Below are 27,471 nucleotides of genomic sequence, written 5' to 3'. Positions count from 1 at the left end.
CATGCTATTCATACAGCGAGTATGCCGGATAGGGTAATGTGAGGACCAGTTATAGAGAATACCTGCTTGCGAGAGCGTTGCTGGACTCAGGCACCCAAGTCAACTTTATGACGGAGGACTTGGCACAGAAGTTGCGGATTCGATGCCAACACAAAACCTTAAGTGCAATAGGAATTGGAAATTCCAATACGAAAGTGGAGACAAACTTAAGCGCGTTTGTTAAGTCGCGGTTTAATTCTTACGAATTTTCGGCGGAATTCTGGATAATGCGGAGTATTTCGGCTAATCATCCAGACCATAACATCAATGTTAATGACTAAAAAATACCGCACTATATTGAATTGGTGGATCCAGAATTCCATAAATCAAAAAAAATTGATATCTTATTGGGTGCAGAAACCTTTTTCGATCTATTAGCGGTTGGCCAAATTAAAAGCGGTCCTAATCAACCAACGCTACAGAAAACCCTTTTAGGGTGGATTGTGTCTGGCAAATATGTCAGCAATCTAAGTTCTCCTCTTTCTGTAACTAGCACATTATGCCAAGCTGAAGAAGACTTAACGTCAAATAATTCGGTAGTCCAAACATTTGGGCTCTAGAAGAATTACCTTCAGAAACAAATGGCATCAAATTCACACCAGAGCAAAAGGACTGTGAAACATTTTCGTTAATACTACTCAAGTATTGCCTTCAGGACGGCTTTAAGTCAGAATGCCCTTTAAAGCTGATCGTACGTTACTCGGTCACTCCTATGAAACCGCAATTCGGCGGTTTCAGGCCCGTGAGAGGAGAACATTGAAAGATCCAGAACTTCGCAAAATGTATTTGGACTTTATGAATAAATATAAAGCAGTGGGTCACATGAGCCCAACGAACAATAAGGTCCCGAGTGACCCACACTACTTCATTCCACATCAATGCGTTTTAAGGCCTGAGAACACAACAACCAAATTACGTGTTGTCTTTGACGCTTCGAGTCGTACTTCATCTCCCATAGCATTAAATGAACTTTTGATGGTAGGTCCAACCATCCGAGAAGAGTTGTAGTCAACTCTTCTTCGTTTCCGCTTACATAAGTATGCTTTAACGACAGACATTACTAAAATGTGCCGCCAAATAAGCATGCGAGCTCTCGGCAGCACATTTTCTTGTGAAATTATGGTCACGAGGATCGCCTATGCTAAGTCGACGATTCGAGAAAATTACATTTTGAACAGACTCTGAAATCGTGTTGCATTGGATTAAAACACATCCATCCACATTACAAACCTTTGTAGCAAACAGAGTGTCAAGAACTGGCTGACAATGTTTATTGGTGACATGTGCCAACAAAACAAAATCCTGCGTATCAAGTGCCTCGGGGTTGCAACGTGGACGAATTGAATAATTCGATATGGTTTGGCGGTCCACAGTTCCTCCTAGAAGACCACGCTTTGTGGCCAATTAACACTCACTTCCAGCTCTCTCCAGAAGACGAAGCATTAGAGAAGAAGAAAAATACTTTCACACTAGCTGCAAATGTGAAAGAAAATGCAATAATGAACCTTATCGTAAAAATCTCTTCTCATCAAAAATTGCTTCATGTGGTCGCATATTTATTACGGTGGATTAGACGACCAAAAATGCCTATTGTATTGAATTTCACAACAGTTTTTTAAAAATTGTTCAGGTGGTTCAACATTCGGAATTTGCGAATGAAATGCAAAAACTGACTAAAGGCACCACGCTACCCGCAAACTTGTAAAAACTTAATTCGTTCTTGCATGAGTACTCGGTTAAGTCACTTTCATTCAAATTAATGCGAGTAGGAGGTCGCCTATTAAATGCACCTCTCCCATACGATGCCAAATTCCAATTATTACTTAATAAAAATTCACACTTCGTTATCACTTATTTACGGTTCCTGCACTTTAGAATTCACCACGCTGGGGACAAAGCGATGGTTGCGCTTCTTCGAGAACGCATATGGCTGATTAATGCCAGAGAAGCATGCAGTAGAACCGTAAGAAACTGTACACACTGCTTTCATTACAAGCCCAATTAACGGGAAATTTGCCAGTCGAAAAACTTCGAGCGCTACGACTTTTTCTTATATGTGGCGTAAATTTTTAAAGTCCAATATATACAACTTTAAAACTACGCGGCCGACCACCAGTAAACAGCAGTTCAAAAGCAGTACATTTAGAATTACAATAGTTTCGGACTTATCTACTAATTCTTTTATGTTAGGCGACAACGCAGCCAACTACGTCGGCGCCGACCGCAAGCTGCGCGAGCTGAAGGAGTGGTTCCTAGCGCAAGCTCCAGACCTGATGGGATTCGCTGCCGTAGAAGGATTCCACTTCGGTTTATTCCATCCAGGGTGCCGGAGTTCGGCGGTGAAGTCCGCAAAGCATCTGGTGGGTCGGGCACTTGGCAACGCTCTACTCACAGCGGAGGAGCTATCAACTCTTCTGGTCGAAGTGGAGGCCATTTTAATTTCGCGGCCCCTGGCAGCATTGCACCAGGACCTTAACGACGGAGAAGCACTAACTCCAGCACAACTTCTAATCGTTTGTTCTCTGCGAGCACTGCCACCAGCTCAAGTGCCATCGGACCCATTTCGTTGCTGCGATAGATGGCAACTTGTTTGCTGTCTCAAACAACAGTTTTGGCAATAGTGGTCTAAAATGTACTTGACGGGCCTTCAAGAGCGCAACAATTGGCTGCACCCGAAACGCAACCTTCAGCCCACGATTTCGTCCTTGTTCACGAAGACAACGTACCACCACAGCAGTGGGTACTAGGACGAGTCGTCGCAACCGCAGATAGGCAAGACGGCAAGGTACGTGTGGCAGACGTGGCAACCATGGCGGGCACAGTTAAGCGCCCTATACCTAAACTTGCCTTACGTTGAAGGATCATGATCATGTCAAAGTGGCAGGTGTTGCGTCAAGCGACATCATAAATGCTAAAATTAAAATATATATGTATTAAGTCCATTTAAAATACTATAAATTGTAATATTACAGAATTGAACTGAAATTATAAAGTTTATAGTTTATATAACATACTTACCCTAACAATACTCACCTTAATCTTTTACCATAATTAATTCTTTTACCACAATTTAATCTTGTGTCATAACTTAACGAAATGAATTATACTTACACCTTTTTGTAAATACATACTTACGTTAAAACTATTTTTCACTGTTAGCTTAAGATTTAGGCTAAGTGACATATGAACTGCAATAAAGAATTCAATTGTATAAAAACCGCAATCGCGATCTTCTTTTATCGGTCCCATAATTTTCATATAATTAATTTTGGCACAGGCAATTGGTACGTTCATAGAGCTTGAGATTTTTCACACCATTTTAAATTCCATCTGTTTCTTTCACTTTCCACTATGAAAATCAAGCAACAATGATTGTATGGGGTTAAAACTTTGCGTTTAAAGTATGCCACCTTGTGACCAAAAATTGTCTAAATCGAACCAAAACTGTTCAAGCCCCTAGGTACTGAATATATGGACCTGTGCCTGTAGTTGACTTTTTACCGAAAATATCGTTTAATTTGCAAGATATATATTTGATATTGATATAATAAACGGTGTTATCAGTAATTAACTGAGGCAACAGTTCCTACTTCTAATTATTAAAAAATATAAAGAAATATCAAACGGGTATACCATTTTACTTTGCGAGAGTAAACATTTTACATCCGAACTTAGCCCTTCCTTACTTGCTATGTTAGGTTTGACAACTTGGAATGGTGGAGTCATTTTATGACGCAAATCCCCCAGCGTTACTGTACTTGTTATTTTCTTCTTTGCCATTCTTACAAGAATTAATACCACCAGTACTATGATTATCAATGTTATATTAATACCATATGATACATATTTATGGTATTTTAGTTTTACACCTTCTTTTATATTTGTAATATTTTTTATTGCTTAAGCATTAAATGTTAATTTTGGTGTGTAACTTTGACTTGATTTTTCGACGGGGTATACGATTGTATCACCATACTCTGTTTTATTTTTTTTATATTCCCGTTGCAATATTTATATTTAAAGTTTACAAATTTATGAAGTTATTTTGGAATATTATAGAGCAACCACAGCTTCAGCTTCTCTGCTGTGTGCTTCGGGTCGTTGTCTTGTTGGAAAATAAATCGCTCACCTAGTCCCAACTTGTCTGCACTTTCTTTTAAATTTATTTCTACCCACATCATAGCATATCCACCACCATGCTCTACCGTAGGTACGAGATTTTGCTCATCCAGTGCTGTTCCACTTTTCCACCAAACAATCTTACGACATTTTATTCCAAAAATGCAAAACTTGAGGCTTGTTTAATTGCTCTTTTGCAAAAGCCATCCTCTTAAGTTGATTTACTCTCAATATGTAGGGCTTTCAACGTGCCACTCACACAATTTTTCATACTGTATCTGGACATAACTTCTTTTGGTATTTAAATTCTATGTCTTTTGAAATTTGGCTTGCTGTCAGTCGTGGATTACACTTTACAAGAGAGGTTATATTGCGCTCTTTTCTTTTAGTTAGTTTTTTGGACGTCCAGAACGTGGCTTGGACTCATGACATTTTGTTTGCTTGTAATTGTTTATTACTCTCTGGACTGAGGAGTACTCTCTCCCAACAGTTTTCGCGATTTTTCGATAACTTTTGCCATTTTACCACAATCCAACAATGATTTTTCTTTCGCCAATATCTATTTCTTTTCGCTTTTGGTCCATATTAAAAAAAGAAGAATAACTCATGTGATTATATATGTTTTAGACGTGTTATTAAACGCGCTAACAATCGTTTATCATTTTAAATAAATTTGATATAAAAACTTGTACTTTTCATACAACTAAAAATCGATATTTAAAGTGAACGCACACTTTTTCTGCTCAACTTACTTAAGTAGCGGTACTAAAATCCCTTTAACTCGGAACGACGCAGCTAAAATTCTACAAAATTTTGCCCATAAACTTATCGATCAATTGTCTTCAAAATAAGTGGAACGAAATGAATGAAACTTTTAAGTTGCATATATTTTTTTGGTTAATGCTTAAATACAATGGGTGAACGCAGACTTTTTCTGCCATGTGTATACATATCTAAATGGTCAGGATGAAGCGACGAGTTGAAATCCGGGTGACTGTCTGTCTGTGTTTATGAAACTTGGTACACATGTTTCTTGGTACCGTAAGACGGTTGGTATTGCAGATGGGCGTAATCGGACCACTGCCACGCCCACAAAACGTCATTAATCAAAAACAAATAAATTGCCATAACTAAGCGCCACAATAAGATACAAGACTTTTATTTGGTACACAGGCTCACATTAGGGAGGGACATTTGCAGTTAAAAAAACTTTGAAAGTGGGCGTGGTCCCGCGCCCTAATCGCGTTAATGTGCATATTTCCTAAATCGTTAAAGCTATTTTCTATGAACTTTAGTTTGCTTATTTGGTCAAACAACAAAATTTTCTTTCAATTCTATTTTCTTCTTCGTTTATTTTGTTTAGAGTTTCTGCTATTTGTTTCCTATCTGATTCTGTAGTCTCTTTCAATAAGTTTAATGATCTATTGAAATGTTCATTAATTACTATTTGTTTATTTAAGTTTACAATAGCATTATAGCCATTTTCTTCAATAATTTTCAAATGATCCACAATGTCTTTCTTGTCATCATCATCCATTACTCCAAACGTCCATTTATAGGCTGTTCCCCTAATATTAGTTAAGCCCCTTTTCTTTCTTTCTTTGATATAATATGTTATAGATGTAATCTTTGCTTTTATATTTTTTATTTCATGATACAAAATTTCTTTTTTTTTATAGGTTATTATCCCCATTAAATGCTCTTAAACTATATTCATCATCATCTTTCTTGTTTGGGCTACTAGAGCAGGCACCGTGAAAACCTCTTTTGTCGATGAAAACACGAATTTTGTGTCGGTGCGAACATAGTATAAGCTGCTGCAAATTTGGTAAATTAGCAATCGCCGTAACAAATGATTGTTTGTTGAAATAGAATATGTCTATATGAATTATCTCATTTTTATTGGTTGGAGTTTCAGTTATATGAAACTTTAGTTTTATTGGTTTTCTATCGTACTTGGTTTGTTAGCATTTTTGGCAGTTGTTTATTATCAATTGTATATCTTCCTTGAATTTCGGATAATATATTTAATCTGTTAATGTATTAAATATTTCATTTATGTTACTCGTCTCAAGAAATCAGCTACAACATTACTTTTTCCACATACATATTCTACTTCAAAGTTGTATTCCTGCAATTTCAATAACCCCCTTTGATGGCGTTGAGAAAATTATTTTCCTTTATATTTATTAATTAGTATTCGATTGGACAATGATCTGTTATTATTTTGACTTTATTGCCATATATATATGGTCGAAAATATGTGATTGATGTGATGAAATATAATATTACTGCTAAAAATTCTTTGTGTTGTGTTCTGAAATGTAACACACTGTTTGACCTTGCTGTGAAAGTACTGTCACTAGCATCAGTTGTGATACTGAATACCTTATCATACTCTGTGAATTTTAGAATTGGGTGAAACGAAATTAGTGCTTTTAGGGTCTCAAAGCTTTCAATATATTGTGGGTCTTTGGCACTTATTTTATTGCCTTTTTTCAAATATTTTATCATGGAATAAGCTATTTTTGAATAATCTTTCATGAATTTTCTGTAATATTCTCTGCCTGTACTTTTAATTTTTTTTTCTTAATTTTAAAAATATTTTTTCAATGAGCTTATATGCTCTTCTAATGAAGTTGAAAAATTAGTATGTCGTCTAAATATTCGACATATATTTTATTTATGTATTCTCACATTTTTCTACCCGAGAGGCATTCGAAGGTATTCTTATAGTCCGGCCAGAGTAACAAAAGTTGTTTTCTCGATGTCCCTTTCAAAAATTGTAAAAGACCTCTAGTACGGAGTACATAGACCCCAATTCCTATTGCGAACTTTTTATGGAAAATAGCTATAAATTTGAGGGATATATTATATAATATTATACAAACTCAGAGAGAATGTTTAGCTGATATCAATATGTCCATGTGCCAAAAATGGGTTGAATCAGATTAACTTTATACTGCAAATATTGGACAAAACGCGCGTTATCTTAATGAAATAAAAAACGGTGTTTTTGATATAACAAAGATATGTGTCTTTGGAATAATAAAAAGTTTGAATAAAATAAATAATTTTTATATGAGAAAAAAATAATTGAAAATAGGCCATTTTTTGGTCGACGAAGCCCATGTAAACCCTTAAGTCTAGAAACGTTTCATTTTCTAATAGCGCAGTGTGAGCTGGTTTGTGTGACTTGGTTTGGAAGGTTATATACTGGTGGTCACTGCCAGAATAATGTTCCTAAACTTCCTATTACTTCAGTGTATGTACTATGCGCTCTGACGCCAGTGTAATGTCTTGAAAATCGTATATATTGCCGCTAGGTGTTAGGTAACAGATTATTATGGTACAGAGGTCGAATTTGGTCAAACTCATTGATGTTTCCTTTTGTAGGGGTGACTATTTCATGAACCATTGAATAAGAGCTGTCAGACGCACTTATTTGGACGGTACTTTGTCGATTTCGGTTGGGGAAATTTGAAAAGAACTGATCTTCGCTAAATCTGAAATAAATACTAATTTTGGGTATGATTGAAAAATTATGTGCTTTACACGGCTCTGCAACTTTAATTTTAATCACACACATAGGTATGCTAATTTTTACTTATTTCATAAAAAGTACTTTGATTTATTTTTAAGTAACAATTTTTATGTTATGTGCTTAGGATACTTTATTTGTGTAAAATATGTAAAATGCCTTCAAATTGTAGGTAGTTATATAATGCAATTAAAATCAAACTTAAGCCATTATAAATATTTCTTGTAAGCTATATTTCGGATTAATTTATTAAATAACAGTAAAACAAATGTTTGAAGAGGATGAATCAAAATTGTGGTCCCATTACGTTAGAGTCTGTTCATAACAATTTTTACTTTTCGAACAGTTTGCAGTTCTTTTCTCCTGTCTGAAATTAAATTTAATATCTCGGTTCGCTTTTCGAGGCAGTTTAGACCTTTACTGTTAAAATTCTGTAGATCAAATTTTGAACTAAACGAGCCATTTCGCGGTATATGTTATGATTTTAATTCTCATTTCAACACATTTGACTTCTCTGACTCACTTTTCAAAATTAAAAATACTTTATTGTTTTCTCTTAATTAATGAAAATATAACAATTTATTATATTGTAACTATAAATCTTAGCTGTTGAAATTTTTGTTTCTGTAGCTGAGTAGTTTTAGATCTCAACACTTAAAAAACTCTCTTGTCTTTTCTGACTCGGCTAATTCCGCACGTATGCGGATTGCGCCCCTCGCGTCGGTTGGGGGGAGGAGGGTAATCGTTGGGTTATTATTATTATTATCAATCAGCGATTGCTAAACCTTCCACACTTTGTGTCAGCTGATCCTTCGCTTGCTGTGCTACTTTGCATAAATTCCCCTCTTGTGTCTCTGGATCTTCGTACTGTAGTATGTCCACACATTCATTTAGTATAGCAATAACGTCAAGAAGTTTATGCTTTAATTTATCTGCTGTTATAACGCCGCCAATAAAACCGCTCTTGGCCAATAATACTAACGGTACATGCAAATCGTATAAAATCATAGCACGTGCTCGACTCAACCCCGGTTCAAAGACATCCAAAACATGTAACACTTGTCGACATAGCTCTTCTTTGTGTTCAAGCATAACATCGGGCAATTCAGACAATTCATATTCTGCGACACGACCATACATTTCGATAAGATTTTGACGCAATCCTATTTGTATGAAGTGTAGAGGGTGTAGAACTACACGATATTTTCTCATTAGCTTTTCTGTTTCTTGTAATTTCTGTGGACTAGGATCCATAGCTTGTAGTGTGGCGACTTCGGATTGTATTACAGATAGTGCTTTCTGTATCGCATTATTAGATGTTTGAAAGGTGCAAAGTGTGCATTTCCAGCAGCAGGAAGAATCTAAAGTCAAAGCAATATTAAAAATGTTATATATAAATATAAGTACATAAACCAATATTAAAACAAACTAACCCAATGGATTAGTTGACAGTAACCACCCATCTTCGCATTTACTGCACTTGAACGTGCTAAAATTCGTACCCAACTCGGTGGGGTCTTTGCAACGTTTACATTCGCAAGTGAAGAATTTACCAGTCTTTAAATGTTCCTGTCGTTGCGAAGTGCCATTCAAAGTGTATGTATAGGAGTGCTGCAATTGTTGGCCCTCGTCCAAATTACACATAGCCCTCAGGCGGATCCTTTGGATTTTAGAAAGTGATGGCCAATATTTATATTCTTAACATATATATATAATATGAACTATATAATTACTTGAATCCCTCACTTGGATGTATTGTACGAAAGGTATTTGGTACACAATTATGCGCTAATATTCCAGTAATTGGGTATAAGCAACGTAGAGTATATCCCAGTGTTGTCCGAGCTTCAAATGCATTAACTTCCAAGATACCCACTGTTTGCATAATGAGATATTCAGAAAAACGTTCGGCCAAACGACATGGTCCTCTAAGGTACTGTGCGATATTTACAAAATCTGCATTCCAAACATCAACCATTTTTCGACGTTCCTCGTTGTGGTACTCCATTGGTGCGATTTCACGCTCCCAACGATCTGGATCAGATTCCTTGGCAAGAAGAACCCTGTAAAAAGTGATGGGTAAAACAGTAAATCTGAAGTATTTTTAAATAGTATATATGTGTCCGATTCAATTCAAACATAAAGTTCATCAACTTTTCAATGCTAATGGAAGAATGAAAATATCCAGATGAATGATACTACCGACAAGTTAAGTTAAGGGGGTATTCAAGTCTGCAGGGTATTCAGGGTATAAAAAGGTTCATTTTAACTACACCGACGCTTTAATATCTTACGTCAAAGAGAATATCCCATTCGGATGGGTCTACTAAGAAGATAATGAGATAAAGACTTATCTCGACAGGATATAAAATGTGATTTCATAGCCAAAATATTAATTTAATGGATTGACCCCTGTGGATTGGCCTGGTTTCCGAACCTTTTTCGAACACCCCTGGAAGGATTTGAAAAAAGATGTGTCGAGATGTACTAAAGTAGTTAAATACCATGAAGAAACATTTTAATACTAAATCTAAAAGTAGTCCTATACATTTTTCTATCGTATATAAATTTTCATATAACAATTCATATTTTGTTCTTATTTTTTCGAGCAGATTGTTTCGGGTTCAGAGCAACAAACACGCCATAAAAAATATAACAGCCATATGATAACCAAGTTTTGCATTTTTTTTTTAATCTCTAATGAAGCACAAATATTTGTGGAAAAAAAGGTTGAACAAAATACTTTTGCAAAAATTTTTATGGGTTTTTATGTTCATTAAGGTTATTCTTACTATTTTGAACACGTCTGTAGTACTTTCTAGTTTTTATGTGAAGATTATAGCGTTACCTTGAATGATTATCAATGCCGCATTTTGTGAAGATATTTTGTCAAATAAGAAGTTTTCCATAAAATAACTTGATTTCGATCGGTTAATTTATACCGCAGCAGCAACATATAGCTGCCATATATGGTGGTCCGATATCAGCGGTTCCGACAAATATGCAGCTTCTTAAAGAGAAAAGAACATGTGTAAAATTTCAGATCGATATCTCAAAAATTGAAGGAATAATTTGCGTGTATTCGGACAAACGGGCATGGCTAAATCGACTCAGCTCGATATACTGATCATTTATATACTTTACGTATATACTATAAGATCTCCGACGTTAACTTCTGGGTGTTACAAACTTTGTGAGAAAAACAAAAAAATAATAATATATTGCAATAAAATCTAAACGTTTACTAAGAAAATTCGAAATTTGTGCAAATGTATATAAAATGACATAATAAATCAAAAGTGTACACTTCTGCATTGGCGGAAGAATTATATGCCCTCAAGTATGGTATATACCATATTATATATGCCACCATGTGGAATTTTTGTCTAGTGACGCACAGAAAATAATACATATGTATGTATGTGCATCAAAGTATTTTCTTTTGCCACTGATTTAAAATGCTATGTTTGTTTTATGCTCGCACTAGTATTCAGTCAATGATCATAGCAAACCTTATGCATTTTACAAAATTTTTGTAACTTTGCCAAATATCGTTTTACTTATAATTTAGTATATTAATTATTGTATATTCATTTATCTATGCCGTACACTTATACCATCATACGGTTCACTTTCACATATTAAACAGAAACGTGGAAACCATCGCTGTCAGTTCATTCCATTGCATATACTTAAATAGTGCTCTATTGATAAAAGTTGAAATAAATTAATCGTTTTTAAGGCAAACGTTTATAGGGCTACATAAGAAGCATACTATTGGGCATTACTGTCTTTTCATCACGGTAAACATATACGACTCTGATATCGTTGGGATATTACCCGGTAATATTTGATTAAAAAAATATGATAATATTACGAATATGTTCATATAACTGATTTACCAGAAAACCATCACTATCCAAACAAAATCGCATTTTCAGAAAACCGGTTTAAAGTTTTTGATAGATTATAAAATTTGCATTGGTGCATTGGTAATCACATTTAACTTATTTATTAAAGAAATAATGATATTAAAACACGGTTAATTAAAATACATGAAGTAAGGGAAATATAATATTTCGCTTTAGGCTTAATTCATTGAAAAACACAAGAAAAACGTTAACTTCGGTTGCACCGAAACTATAATACCCTTCACAGATGCAAAGGTTCCTTACAATAACTTGATTCAGATCTAATTTCGTGAATCGGCAATAAAAAAGAAAATTTTTTTCCATGCAGGCACTTTACTCTGATTGTTCAGTTTATATGATAGCTATATGACATAGCGATCCGATCTAAACAAATTTTTCGGAGATTATATTCTTGCCATAGAAAATAACTCACGCCAAATTTCGTCAAGATACCTCGTCAAATGAAAAAGTTTTTCATGCAAGCACTTTACTTTGATCGTTCAGTTTTCATGCCAAATTTCGGAAAGATACCTAGTCAAATGAAAGAGTTTTCCATACAAGAACTTTACTATGATCGTTCAGTTAATATGGCAGCTATATGTTATAGTCATCCGATCTGTTCAAGTTTTCGGAGATTACGTTGTTGCCTCAAACAACAACTCATGCCTAATTTCGTGAAGATACCTCGTCAAATGAAAGAGTTTTCCATACAAGAACTTAATGCCGATTGTTCAGTTTGTATGGCAGCTATATGCTATAGTCATCCGATCAAAACAATTTCTTCGGGAATTACATTGTTACCTTAAACAATAACTCATGCCTAATTTCGTGAACATACCTCGTCAAATAAAAAAGTTTCCCATACAAGGACTTGCTTCCGATTGTTCAGTTTGTATGGCAGCTATATGCTATGGTGGTCCGATATCGGCCGTTCCGACAAATGAGAAGCTTCTTAAAAGAAAAGGGCAGGTACAAAATTTCAGATCGATAGCTTAAAAACTAAGGGACTAGTTTGCATATATACAGACGGACGGACGGAAAGACGGACATAGCTAAATCACCTCAGCTCATCATGCTCATCATTCATGTACATATTTTATAGAATCGCCGACGTTTCCTTTTGGGTGTTACAAACTTCGTGGCAAACTTAATATACCCTGTTCAGGGTGTAATAATTAATTTACAAAGAATCATAAGCATTTTGGAAAAAGCTGAGTGTATAAGATGTTGCTACAAAGTACAAGTATAATACATTTGTTTACCTAACGTTTGTAACACCTAAAAATAATCGAGTTAGATATAGGGTTATATATAGATTATAAATAATCAAGCTGATGAGACGAGTTGAAATACGAGTGACTGTCTGTCTGTCCGTCCGTGCATTCGATAACTTGAATAAAAATTGAGATATCTGAATGAAACCTGGTACACGTGTTCCTTGGCGGAAAAGTAAGGACGAGTTCGTAGATGGGCGTAATCGGAAAAAGAAAACGCCATTAATCGAAAACCTATAAACTGAGATAACTAAGCCGCAAATTAAGATACAAAACCGTTATTTGATACAACGAATCGCAATAATGAGGGAAACCTGTGGTTAGAAATTTTTTTGAAAGTGGTTGTGGCCCCGCCCCCTAATAGGATTAATTCAAATTTTACCCAAATTAGCACGGGACATATCGAGGACATTTCGACATCTCTTGCGACAAATGAAAATAGGTGAAATCGGATGATAACCACGCTCACTCCCCATATATCACTTAAGTAAAATCACATACAACAAGTATTTTGACATTCCACACAATTTCAAATTCCATTTGATTCTTTCACTTTCCAGTATACAATTCAAGCACTAATTAATATATCTGAATAAAACTGTGCACGAAAACTTCCGGCTGGCCTTTGAAGTGCGGTACTTCATGACTCAAAATTGTCCAAATCGGACAAAAACTATTCAAGCCCCTAAATACCGGAAATGTGGCTGACTTTATGCCCAAAATATCGGTCAATATGTGAGATATTTAATTGAAATAAGGAGAGAATCCCTTCCTGATAATAGTATGTCTGTATGTCAAAAATGGGTTGAATAGGGTCAATATTTGATATAACCCCCATGCGGCAGACCTTATACCCAATATTTCGGCCAATATGTTATGTGAGTGATCTTGTTTTAAATTGTAGCATCTGTTTCTTTTAATACCATGTTGTAATAGCCAAAAATAGATAAAATCGGTTCAATACTACACCTATTTCCCATATACCTAGTAAAAGATTTTCAAACCTCCGGTTGGCCTTATACCGTATAATTTTGGATACGCTTTGATTACACTACGTATAAAAATTATCGTCATTCTAACAAACCTTATTATCCCTGATATCAACAGTTTCGATCATCTAGTTGACGTTTTGCACATCAACTCAATATATTATATTTAGCCTCTTTAGGTTAAGTTTATGTCAGATAAATCTCAATTGAGGAATAATTTTCGCGGACGCGAAATAAAATATATAATAAAACTAATTGAGCCTATGACCTATAATATAACTTAATAAAATACCAAATTTGATTGTAAATCATTCACGATTTTGTCGAACAATGAATGTTAAATTCTTTCGCAACATTTTTTAATACGAAGTTGTGCCAACACCTGAAGGTATATCCCCGGCTTTGATACCGACTCAGTTATCAGAACCAAATATAAGATCGTCTTCTTCACTGCCATTCAAGTCTTCAACTCATTAAGATCCGATTTAATATCGAACACAGGAAAATTAAAAACGATTTTTTATGATTTTTAGTAAAATGTACATATCATCGAAGTAAGTCCTTCGTTCGCTCTCTGTGAAACCAAAGCATCGGACATTATATATGCATAATATTTATTTCATTTAGTTTTTTTAGGCATAGCATTTACAACTTTGCAGTATGTGTACGTCCGATTAGTTTTCATCCCAAATTAGTGAGCTTTAGTTAAGATGCACCAATTCAAATCAATGTTGTAATAAGGTAATATTTTCTGGAATTGTTTAAGGAGAGCTTGATCAACCAAATTTCTTCAAATCACTACCTTAACACTGTTATACAATCCAATTGTGGACACCCCTTTGCATCGCATTGCACGAGGTAAAATTTCGCTTTCGCTTGTGAAAATACTGAACACTCCCAACTGTAATGGTAAGACGCACCTCTGTCAGAACAATTTGAGCACAACGGCCAATTGCATTTCGAGCAACGTTGATCAGATAAGCTCTCTAAATTCAAGGGAGCATAGCACTCTAGACACACTATCGGCCCATTACACTTTGGGCCATGTACCAAAGGTAACTCTTCCACCAATAATTCGTTTGCTTTTGTATCACTTTCCGCTATCAGATAACGTCCATAAAGTGAATTTCTCCGCACGATTGTACGATTTAAATTGTGAAGCGCTTTTGACGTCTCCATTTTATCGACTAAAATTCTTTTAAGGTGACTAAAATCTGCCGAGGTATATGTACATATAGTATATATGTATTTGTCTGGCGTAGAAAATAATTTTAATATAAAGATTTTTTTAGGCTGAAACGCCGAGCGTTAGCATATATATTATATTTATTTTTACTTGTATATACTATAAGTGTTTAGTCTTTTGGCCTATGTACTTGTGATTTACTTATTACGGGTACTACTCATGTACCTATATATGGGTTTATAAATATATTTTAGGTGAATTAATGTTTTTTAATATTTAGTTAAAACGTATTATACAAAGCTCAAGGAAAGCAATTGTAATTAAAAAATATAAGTTAAAACACAATTATTCTGTATAGAAGCTGGAACTCTTAAGAATCACGAGTTTAATTAATTTCCGTATGCTTTCTACGTTTATACACGTATTTTAAGATGGTGCATATACATCTGATCATTATCTTGACTCGAAGTGGTATTATTCCAAACAGACTGCAAGTTTTATAGACGAACAGGTTTTGAAATTGGCCATGACTACTCCTTATAATAGGTTTACAACTACAGTACGAATACTCTTTAAATAATAAAGTTTAATACCATGTTCCGACCGACACTTAATCACAAGATTCACTAATCTACGAGATTAAGCAAGATTTCGCCATATAAAAATGACACTTGTTAATCTCGTCATCGAGGAGATTGGAAGCTAATCTACTCTAAATCTCCCTGTGAGAATCTGATTTAGCACTATCTGTTTTCCAGTAGAGGAATTTATTTCAGCTGATTTAGACACTGCGAGGAAAAAAAAATTATAAACACATAAATAAACTAAAAGCAATACATCTGAATTGATCTTTCAATCGATTTTTAATAATATAAATATATATATAAAATATTTAAAACAAGACGTCTTTTATAACGAAATACGAAATTAAAATGGATTCTTTATTAAATATTAAAATATGTGGGTGTCGCCCCGCCCCCTAATTGGCTTAAAGTATATACCTCCCAAACTATTCAAGGTATATAACCCAAATTTGCACAGGACAAATACATTAGCATCTCTTACGACAGTGTAAAAATAAGTCCAATCGGATGATGACCCAACCCCCATCTAACGGTTTTGTTAAAGACATCTAAATGCGATAAATAAATAAATAAATGGGTAGGAGACATTAAAATTTACACAACAGATAGTACGAGAGGGCATAATAACCGGTGATCCAAGTAGAGGTACTTTTTTCAATAGCCTTTTCTTGACACATTTCAAATTATTTAACTTTATTACGAAAATAACCGTTCTGTAAATAATGTGTTTCGCGCGCTTCGCTCATCTTCGCGATCTTATACCACAGATAATAGTCGAAGGTATTGAGAAAATTTCAAACACACTTCCGGTTGGATTCTAAGTGGCCTAGTTTCGGAACTAGTTACCACCATGACCACTCAAGATGAGGAAATCTCAAATGAATACCTCAACTCACAATTAAAGAAATTTTGGAGTTAGAAGAGCTCCCCCCTATATCAATCACAACCCCTGAAGATCAATATTGTGAAGACATTTACAAAGCACCAACTACTAGATCAGATAATGGTCGGTACGTCGTACGACTACCCCTAACACAACAATTTTCTAACACACTCGCCTTAGGTCACTCTCGCACCTCTGCAATACGGTAGTTTTTAAGTATGGAAAAAAACTTACTTAACAAGTAAGGAAGGGCTAAGTTAAGGATGTAACCGAACATTTTATACTCTCGCAAAGTTAAATGGTATATTCGTTTGAGACTTCTTTATATATTTTAATAATTAGAAGTAGGAACTGTTGCCTTAGTTATTTACTTTTCACTCACAGTGAAAATAATTAGAGTTAACTAAATTTACTCAAATTATGAGAAATCGTTCTTGTGCTTTTTGTGTACGCTTATAATTGATTTTATATAGAATGCATTACAACTGTATTGAAAAGTATGAAAATAAATCGTTTTTGGACAATGAATAACATTTTTTATTTATTAAATTTTTTTTATACATGTTTAGCTTAAAAATAATAAATATTAACAACTTTAAAAATGATATAATATTATTATATTAATTTGTATATAATATTTACAATATTAAACATAAATTTTTGTAGAGATTCTTATACAAATATCCAAATTATATTTCTTTTTTTCTTGTACTATTTAAATTCTATCATATATTTATACAATAATGTCATATATAATAACAAATTATATATATGTATAATTTAAATTTTCTTAATTAGATTATTTACATATTTTTCTTAAAATTGTCTTAAAAACTACTGTCAAAATTCCTATACCATTCCAATTCGATTATATTTGGAAAAAAAAATGAAGAACTATTGCACTATGTCTGAAAACTTTAGTTCGCAATAGAGACACAAATACTGTCATGATAGCTGTGTACTGTCTCAAAAGTAATTGCATTTACACGGGAAGGATCCATGTTTGAAAATACCCAATCAATTTGTGTACCGGCAGGTGTAGTTGAATATTCTGCACCAAGCAAGGAACTAAAGTTTTTTTCTTGGAGCAGATTTCTTATTGCAGTCCCTGTAGACATTAAACAAATGTTAAAATCTCCAACAATTAGCACATTTTGATTGCCTAACTCAGAAGTAAGGACTTCCTGAAGTTCTACAATTAATTGTCTGACAGAGAAAGCTGAATTTCTATATAGAACCAGAATATTAATATTGAAACATTTAAACAAAACCGCATCTCAAACTTTGCGGCCTGAATAAGTTTTCTTTACAGCCTTTGATTCTATAGAGCAAGCAATACTATGCTTTGCATATATAATATTATAATGCCCCGTTTATTTCTGTTGGTTGTTTCCGTGCTATCTATCCTCAGCTCGTTAATTGGAGTAAATCCTGGTATATCAAAACTTTCGCAAGGATAACTCCAAGTTTCTACAAAACATAAAATATCTGAAGATAGCATCAAACAGTCGCTTTTTATATCATTAATGTGAGCGTGAAGACTCTGAACATTATGGAATAAAATTTGATGTCCTGATGTTCGGGAAATCATAAAATTTAAACTTGTTGTCAGAGCTTTATTTGTGTTCAATTCCTTTACTTCCCTAAACACAACTTTATTATATGTGGCACCCTGACTTTTATGAATAGTTATTCCCTCAGCCGGAACAACTGGAAACTGATTGTTCATTTCTTTTATATTGAAAAGATTTTAGAACTTTTTCAATTGGTATCCAAGAAAAAGATGAGGCTTTTTTGATCGTGCTATTAAACCAACAGAAGGTTCCAAAAATGTAATCCACAGAATTGTTGGAAAAGAACTATGGAAATCAATTTGCATAAGTTGTCCAGCTGCCCCATTAACCAAGCCATCACTGTAATAATATATTTGGCGAAGGTTTTTAGTGTCAATTCATAGGGCAGTCCCTGCGTTTCAGAAGTTTTGAAAAGTTTAACTCTTTCCAAAATATTCTCATTTTCACTTCTACCAATTCCTTTAACTGAGTCTTTTGCAGTTGAAAGGAAAGCTTCTGTTGGGATTCGACTGAACTTAAGAGCATTGAAATTATTTGTCTCTTCATTGGACCAAAATAAATGTATGGCATCATCGGGAACTTCTTCGAAATTAACTACTCGAGTTTCAATGAATGATATGTCCTCATTTGCCATAGTACCAGATGCCATATGATTTAATGCAATTGCAAAGGCCTGATCCTCCCGTTGTCTCATTATCTCTGTTAATTCAAAGTATTTAAATAACTCCCACAAAAGGGAACCAACTAAAGTGCTGTATGCATCATTGGGATTAGGAGAGAATATCCACCTATCTCCAACAGGTGAGAGTTGCTTCACATCACCAAACACTATGATCGGTATACCACCTAAGGGGCTGTCTGTTTTGAAAATTTGTTTTAATCTCGCATCAACAAAGCTAAACATACGAGCACCTACCATCGATATTTCATCAATTATGATTAATTTTAAATCGAGTAGTCTGGAATACAATGAATTAACAGTGTCATTGCTAAGTGGCCTCAACTCTCTATTCAACTGATTAACAGGTAAAGAGAATATTGAATGTAGGGTCATTCCACCTATTCCGAATGCTGCTTTACCCGTAGGTGCGCAAGGAAGAACTTTTAAGGAACTTGAATTGGATCCAGGTGTAGAATTGTAACGATGGTTAAGAGCTTGATATATTGCAGATATCAAACGACTCTTTCCTACACCTGCACCGCCGCCAATGAACTCATAAAATGGGAGATTTGTTTTTAGGTGGTGCATCAAATGTGCAAATAGGTTCTTTGCTTAGTATTTAGACTTTGAACTAAAGAAAATAATTCCTCAACTAGAATTAAAGGGGGTAGTTTAATAAGTCTAAGATTGCAATCAGATACAGTGCCATTATCTGTTAAATCTTCGCCATGCAAGTCCAGCAAATTTATATTTGGGCTTATTTCTGGAAGTGCCAATACTCTGAACTCATTTTCCACGATAGGTAGTTCATTTTGAGCACCTTCGTCCAAGTCTATTTTATTATAAAGACTTTCTAGAACATTTTCAAGTTCTCTTTGCTCAAAAACATCATATTTTCTTTGATTTTCCTCAATTATAATACAATGTGTTATGCAAGTCTGCTCATTATCGTTTCCAATGAGATCTTGCTGTTCATTCCGCCAAGGATAGTAAAGCATTAACATTTCGCGGAAATACTCAACTCTGGCCAAGTCTGGGTTAAACCTTCTATACCAAATAATACAAGCTTTGGTACGTTTTTTCACAAAACCGCTACCGTCTTTAAGAGGCATGACAACCTCGCTTTCTGGTAAATTATCGTCTTCCCTCTCTTCTTCTTTATGATCACTATCTTTTGCTCTTCTACTAGATTTAAAATATTTATACCTAGATGCAAAATCAGCTAAACAAAGAGTTTCTAACTGATCGGATCTTTGAACATAACGGTCTAAAATACCGGCTACGAATATTTCAGTCGAACCTGAAGGAAGGTTCTGAAGTTCCGCTCTAGGTTTTACCATTCGAACACGTTCCTCAGGTCGAGAGGTATTTATAAATATTTCTGCATTAGTTGCTTCCGAAAGATGGAGCCCAATGCAGCAATATACTGCTTCTTGTGCAGATATTTCTGTGCCTGATATAAATTTGTGACCTATATGTTTAAGTTTTTGCTTAATAGTATTATTTCCAGCATTTACCTCGGATATAGCTTCATTTAAGAGCCTAGAAATTCCCCTGTTAGACTTGTTAATATAATTAATTATATATGAACAGCAAGCATATGTATCCAGTATACCTATATTGGATATCCATATTTGCTCTATGGAGTTCCAAAATCAGAGGATTATAAGCGTTTATAAAACGATCCTGTAATTTTCTTTCTAGAAAAATTTTGGGTTTTGTTAAACTTGACCTAAGGGCTAACAAATAGTCATCAAAAGACATATTTATTATACTATCAGACAGAAAGTGTTCAAAATCGTTTAAATTAGAAATGTCTTCTGTAGTCATATTTTAATTTAAAACGATTTGAATTTTAAAAAAGTTTTCCTGGTGTCTTTCTGAATTTTGACTTGTTTCTGTAAGAGGTAACAGTATTTGCGTTGAAGGCATTGGTGGATATGGTATACCAAAACGACAAAACTGTTGTCCTCTTATTTCCCTAGTACAAGACCGAGTGTGGTTATGCTTTTGATAACCCAAATAATTTTCTAAGTGGCTGATCGAACCATCGGTAGAAATATAATTGTCAATAAAACTAATGACATCAGGGAATGTCTGAGGATCTTGAAGGTTGATCCTGGGAGCATTATTAAGCCAATACATGCCATGTACATGCGGGGAACCTCTCTGTTGAAACTCCACTCTCCAGTAGAAATTTGTAACAAAATGCTCTCCTAAAATGCCGGCGTTATCTTTAAAAAGCTTAAGAATATGTCGATAGCGGTAGTCAAAATATCTAACACAAGTAACCGCGTCTGACCGAATTAAGCGATATCTATCTTGGGTTGTTAAACTGTTGGCTTCCTCTTCCGAAATATCTTTAGAATCAACAGTTTTAGAGAGGATGACCAAAAGCTCAACCCACTGAGACTCTGCAGACGATAAAGTGATAAAGAAGGTTGGAAACCCAAATTGGCGAATCATAGCGATTGCCGTTTTCTCCTCAGCTTCCCAGCGCGCAGGTGAGGATCTAACTCCTTTCAAAACCTTTTAACCATCATCGTGTTGAATGAAGTTTTGAACAAAGTTTTCGTTTAATAGATTTTGGGCCGTAACTCGGTTGCGACCTGAAAACTTTCTAAGGCAAATGGATGTACTATTCTTAATTTGTAGCAGTTTTAATTTTTTGTAATCATAGAACAACTTTGGAATAGTACACGCTCTTTTGTCAAAACGGCGAATTTCAGAACGTATTATCTTGCTATACGTTTCAGAGCATGTACGCTTCTGCCCAACGTATATTGTTCCAAATGACAACTCTTCTGAATTATGATCTTGAATTATGTCAATTGGTCTTTGTCCTTCACCTGGCGCTATAACTAAACCGTTATAGTCTAAGTTTTCTACAGGAATATTGTCCAAAAGAGTTTCTTGACCGCCTGGATAAAGCTCTGAAGGTAAAAGACCCGTGGTAATATTATTACCTGAGGGATTATCATGAGAAGTTTGTGCCGCATGAAAAGATTGAACCAATCGGGAATCCTCTGCAGATGCAACAAACGGAACTTCTTCTTGGTTATTAAATTCTAAAATCCAGTTTTCTATAATATGTATATTGTGCTCACGATACAGAGGGGTATTCACTAAGAACTGCAAAGCTCCCATAATCTTTGCGGGGCGTATGGTATCGATCATATAATCATGATTGTATTCCAAACGCCTTCTTAAGTCAATTTGTATAACATGAGCCTCATCAAAGGACCTTGGTAGAGATGTCGCAATATTGTTAACAGAAATTGGTATATTAACAACAGCACCTTTGAGCAAACTCTGACCCTGATATCCTAACGGACGGATTGTCATAAAAGGCAATCTAGGCATTATGAGACGTTCTTCAATTGGGGTTAAACCTTTTAAACAATCCGGCATTTCAGAAAAGTCTAGACCATTAGCTAAACATATGTTTGGAAGGTTCTTTTTAACAATCGCATTTTTGCAAGTAGCATTTGCATTGTAATTGTAATTTCCATCTTCTGAAGTAAATTTTTGCATTTGAAAGAAGGCGGATGCAGCATTCGGGTGACCTTGCGTAATAGTTTCGAAATTTAATTTGCGAACTTGGTGTGAAAACCATAAGCCGCCGCAGCAAATACATATTTCAGTAGGGCCCTTATTTATATTTTGGAAATAAATGTTTTTGAAATCTGTTAAATTGCCACTATTATCAGTTTCTATAACATTATTTTCTCTTGTTATACGGTTCGTTGGGACTGCCTTGGTTTTCAATTTGTCTATTGACTGGGTTATCTCTACGAAGGCGAACTTGACCTTGTCTAAGACGTCTCTGATTCAAAATTTCTTCCCTCATACCCCTCCTACTAAGCTGTCGACGTTGTGTTTCTCTATCACGCTCCTCTCTCCTTATTTCAGGATTTCTTCTTGAGTGTTCCCTTTGCATTTGATCACGAATGCGCTCTAAATTCCTATACTAAGGATTTCTTGAACGAAGTTCTCTATGATCCCTAGTGTTCCTACTTTGTTCATCATAACGTACCTCAGGATTTTCTCGACGAGATCTATGACCTCGAGTATTTCTTATTTGCTCTTCAGAGCGAATTTGCGGATCTTGTCGCCTTGTTCTATGTTGAACAGTATTTGCGACTTGCTCAACAGATCGAACCTCGGGGTCTTCACGCCGAGACCTATGACTTCGAGTATCTCTTATTTGCTCTTCAGAGCGAATTTGCGGATCTTGCCGCCTTGTTCTATGTTGAACAGTATTTGCAATTTGCTCAACAGATCGAACCCCGGGGTCTTCACCCCGAGATCTATGACCTCGAGTATTTCTTATTTGCTCTTCAGAGCGAATTTGGGGATCTTTCCGCCTTGTTCTATGTTGAACAGTATTTGCGACTTGCTCAACAGATCGAACCTCGGGGTCTTCACGCCGAGACCTATGACTTCGAGTATCTCTTATTTGCTCTTCAGAGCGAATTTGGGGATCTTTCCGCCTTGTTCTATGTTGAACAGTATTTAAATTTTGTTCAAAAGACCGTACCTCGAGATTTTCCCGCCTGGTTCTATGTTGATTTGTATTGATAACTTGTTCGGACAGACGTACATCGAAATCTAATCTACGATTAGCGTGACTTACAGTATTTTGTGACTGCTCACTATCTCTATATAAAGAGTTTGCACGAAGAACTCTCATACGTCTTCTATTCTGAAGACGACTTAGTAATATAGATTTTCTACTTAATCTAGGCATAATTAATTAATAATAAATGGATTAATATATAAAATACTTATAGATAATACTTATATAATTCAGTCCGTAAGGGTGTTAAAAGTTGGATCCTAGGTGCTGCTCTCTTTCACTGATTTTCCTTGTAAGTCTTTGCTATAACTCCTTTCCTGTTCCGTGTAAAGGTACTATGGTATACTGGTGCATATATGTATATGTGTTTGCTCGCCACTGTATATAATACGATTTTGCTCGTCACTGTATATAATAATACTTTAAACACTATATAACTAATACACTAAAATTAGTTTGAATAAAGCACTTTGCTGGTAAAGACATCTAGTGAAACTGAAACTACAAACACAGTTTACTGATATTTATTATACTCTTGCAACATGTTGGTACAGCTTACGTACTTTTGTATACCTATATATTATTTAGCTATTCACTAACATAATAATACATAATATTTAGTTATATTTATATTTTAGAAATTAGTAGTTTATTTCATTGTATTGAAATTAAGTTCTCGGAAAACCCCTCCGTAAATTACTTTTGTTAAACGCTTTCTAAAACAGGGGGATCTATGGTACCTATTTTGAAGGGTCTACCCATGAAGGCTAAATTAACAATAACTTACATATAATAAGTATGGTATACACATATGTAGAGCAGGTAAGTAGATTTTCTTCTTTCTGCCTCAATATCTAAACCTTTCATAAGCTGCCAACGGCGCTAGGTAAAAATGTAATTTTCTTGAGTTTTCAGTTCACCTCATGACCTTCATATTAAAATGTGTCGCAAAACCGAAATAATAGACAGTAGCATGTAAACCGATGGGGTCGCAGTTTATCTATAACCACATAAAAAGGGTCTTTAGCCCTTTTCATACTACGTTACTAATATTTATTTCATGCAATTTTTTCTAGAAAGATTTTTTTGCTCTATACAAAGTCCAGCACTCTAAGAAACTTTTTTAGCATTGTTGACTGGTATATTTTATAATAAGTTCAAAATGATGGCTGAGAAAATATACCTAACCACTGACTATCACCAAATATAAGTAGAAATATATGTATATAGAAATCTATATCTATCACTTTAGGTGATGCAAACAACTCTTTGGTGAACAAAACTATACTCTGTTGCAACATGTTGCGAAAGTATAAAAATGTTGCGAAAGAATTCAACATTCATTACTCGATTATTATTTGGTATCTTATTAACTTATGTTATTGATCATAGATTTATTTTGTGTCAATACTATTTTTTTCTCCGAAATGTTAACTTTTATAAAAAGAAGCTATTTAACTCAAACATGGTATATGTGATATAAACTGAACCAAAGGGGTTAGATTTAATATGTGGGGTATATGAGGTTGCTGTTGTACCAGAGGAGCGGAAATCAGTATATTAGGGTTATAAGGTTTAAACAAAGTCTAGACCAATTTCATTCATATGCAGCGATATACATTATTTTTAAGAAAAACTGTCCATTTAATTTCATTAAATTATCAAATTGACGAAAAAAATTATATAATAAGTAGTACATGTGAGCTGGGAAAATCAAAGACCAAAAAATTCCTTCAAACCGTATATTAAAAAATGTTGAATTAAACATCCATTATTAAATGATATCGTGATTAAATTACAATCAAATTTGGTATCTTCTTGACTTATATTAAAGGCCATAAACTTAGTCTCAGTTTTATTGCTTAAAGTGAGATATACATAAGTATGAATGTGATATTAACTCCACCAAAGTGGCTAAATTTTATATTCTAAGCTTAGGTGGCAAACGTCAACCAGAGAATCGGAATTCATTATATGAAGGTGTGAGGTTTAGACTTAGTATATACTAATTTCATTCTAATTCAGCGTCAAACCACATAATTTTTAAGAAATCTTTTCCACTTAATATCGTTAAAATATCACGTTGATCAACCGGAACGGTGTAAAGTCAGGTGGAAAGACGGAAATCATATATATATTGGGGATAGAGAAATATATTAATTTTGACATTGCTCAGCTATACTCGAGACCATATTTTGAAGCAATTTTATATAAAAATATTATATAAATTAATTAATAATAATAATAATTATATAAAAAAAAATATTAATACTCACTGACCGACATATTCGGCATAAAACTGGTTAGAATAACGAAAAGCATTATAAGTAGTATATGGAATTTGAGGGCAGTATTAACCCGATTTTATTAATTTTTTCCAATACCACATACTACTAACATGCCACAGACTAATAAAATGCTCCCACTGTTTCATTAAGGTACCTCACATACCATCACTAATCAAATGGAGTAAAGTCAGACGAATGTTCGAAAATCCTGATATTAGTTACATGGGGGATAAGGAAAATTTTCACCCGATTTGATCTTGTTATGAGTAAAACACGCTCTCTGATATTCATTGAGATAACTCACATATGCGTTATAAAGACACGCGGAAGTTCAAAAATATTTATATTAGATATATGAGGGCTACAAGAACTATTGATCCGATTCAACCCATTTTTGAAACAAAGACATACTATTATCGATAGTTTAATTTATTTATTCTATTATATGAATTTCAATTATATATCTTACACAATGGCCGATATTTACGGTAAAAAGTCAACTATATGAACTGGGGTCCACATATTCAGTACCTAGGGGCTTGAACAGTTTTGGTTCGATTTAGAGAATTTTTGGTCACAAGGTGGCATACTTTAAACGTATTATTCACGCAAAGTTTTAAGCCGCTATAATCATTGTTGCTTGATTTGCATAATGGAAAGTGAAAGAATCAAGTGGAATTTAAAATGGTGTCATATGGAAAATAGGCGTGGTTGTAATCCGATTTTCGCACCATAACATAGAAATATAAAAAGAATGTTATGTACTAAATTTGGTTGAAATCGGTTAAAAAGATCCCAAGATATGGGGTTTCACCTAAAAGTGGGCGGTGTCACGCCCACTGTCTAATTTTGAACGCGGTTCCTATAAAGTCATCTCATACCATCCCTGAGATAAAATTTAATGTCTCTGGCGTGTTTAGTGCTTGCTTTATCGCGCTTTTAGTAGTTTTTAACCGTACCGTTACATGGGGAGTGGGCGGGGTTGTCACCCGATTTCACCCATTTTCACACCGTGGGTAGAGGTGCTAAAAACATTTGCTTCCAGTGAATTTTGTTATTATAGCTTTAGTAGTTTAGGAGATATGCACATTAAACCTATTAGGGGCGGGACCACGCACACTTAAAAAAAAATTTAATTGCAGATGCCCCTCCCTAGTGTGATCTCGTGTACCAAATAACAGTCTTTTATCTTATGCGGAGCTTAGTTATGACAATTTATTTGTTTTTGATTAATGGCGTTTTGTGGGCGTGGGCATCTGCAATACCAACCGTCTTACTGTACCAAGAAACATGTGTACCAAGTTTCATAAAGATATCTCAATTTTTACTCAAGTTACAGCTTGCACGGACGGACGGACGGACGGACGGACAGACAGTCACCCGGATTTCAACTTAGCTCTTCATCCTGATCATTTATATATACATAACCCTATATCTAACTCGATTAGTTTTAGGTGGTACAAACAACCGTTAGGTGAAGAAAACTATTATACTCTGTAGCAACATGTTGCGAGAGTATAAAAAAAATGAGCTTAAGCCAGAATACGATGGCGTTTTAGAAGAATACCTCCATTTAGACCACATGGGGGAAGTAAGCGCAGGCGAAAAAATCATATGTGGCAAATATTTCTCATTTTACTGGCCTCATCACGCAGTAATAAAGCCAGATAAAAAAAAACAAAAGTCATAGTGGTTTTCAATGCCTCACGGTCCACTATCGTAGGAAATTCCCTAAATTATATTCTATTTAAGAGACCCATACTCCAACCAGATTTAATGCTCCTCATATTAAACTGGCGTATATTCAAATACGTATTCAATGGGGACGTTGAGAAAATGTATG

The 27,471-nt window shown here is 34.7% G+C and overlaps 1 protein-coding gene across 2 annotated transcripts in view; it reads right to left on the bottom strand.

Moving 5' to 3' along the window:
• Nucleotides 1-8,218: 8,218 nt before the first annotated feature.
• Nucleotides 8,219-27,471, bottom strand: part of SmydA-3 (SET and MYND domain containing, arthropod-specific, member 3) — a 32,088-nt gene continuing 12,835 nt past the window's right edge. Inside the window, exons 1-4 of one of the 2 annotated variants that reach the window (XM_014243332.3) lie at nucleotides 14,676-15,067; nucleotides 9,433-9,762; nucleotides 9,133-9,359; nucleotides 8,219-9,060 (exon numbers count right to left, since the gene is read on the bottom strand). In XM_014243332.3, the coding sequence (XP_014098807.1) occupies nucleotides 8,465-9,060; nucleotides 9,133-9,359; nucleotides 9,433-9,762; nucleotides 14,676-15,052 (1,530 nt within the window). In that variant the 5' untranslated portion in view covers nucleotides 15,053-15,067 and the 3' untranslated portion in view covers nucleotides 8,219-8,464. Of the gene's footprint in view, nucleotides 9,061-9,132; nucleotides 9,360-9,432; nucleotides 9,763-14,675; nucleotides 15,068-27,471 lie in introns of those variants that run through there. The other variant, XM_036372504.2, reaches the window with a different exon arrangement.

This window comes from Bactrocera oleae, chromosome 3 (assembly GCF_042242935.1).
Source record: "Bactrocera oleae isolate idBacOlea1 chromosome 3, idBacOlea1, whole genome shotgun sequence".
Taxonomy (NCBI): domain Eukaryota; kingdom Metazoa; phylum Arthropoda; class Insecta; order Diptera; family Tephritidae; genus Bactrocera; species Bactrocera oleae.
This window is presented reverse-complemented; position numbering and strand designations above follow the sequence as displayed.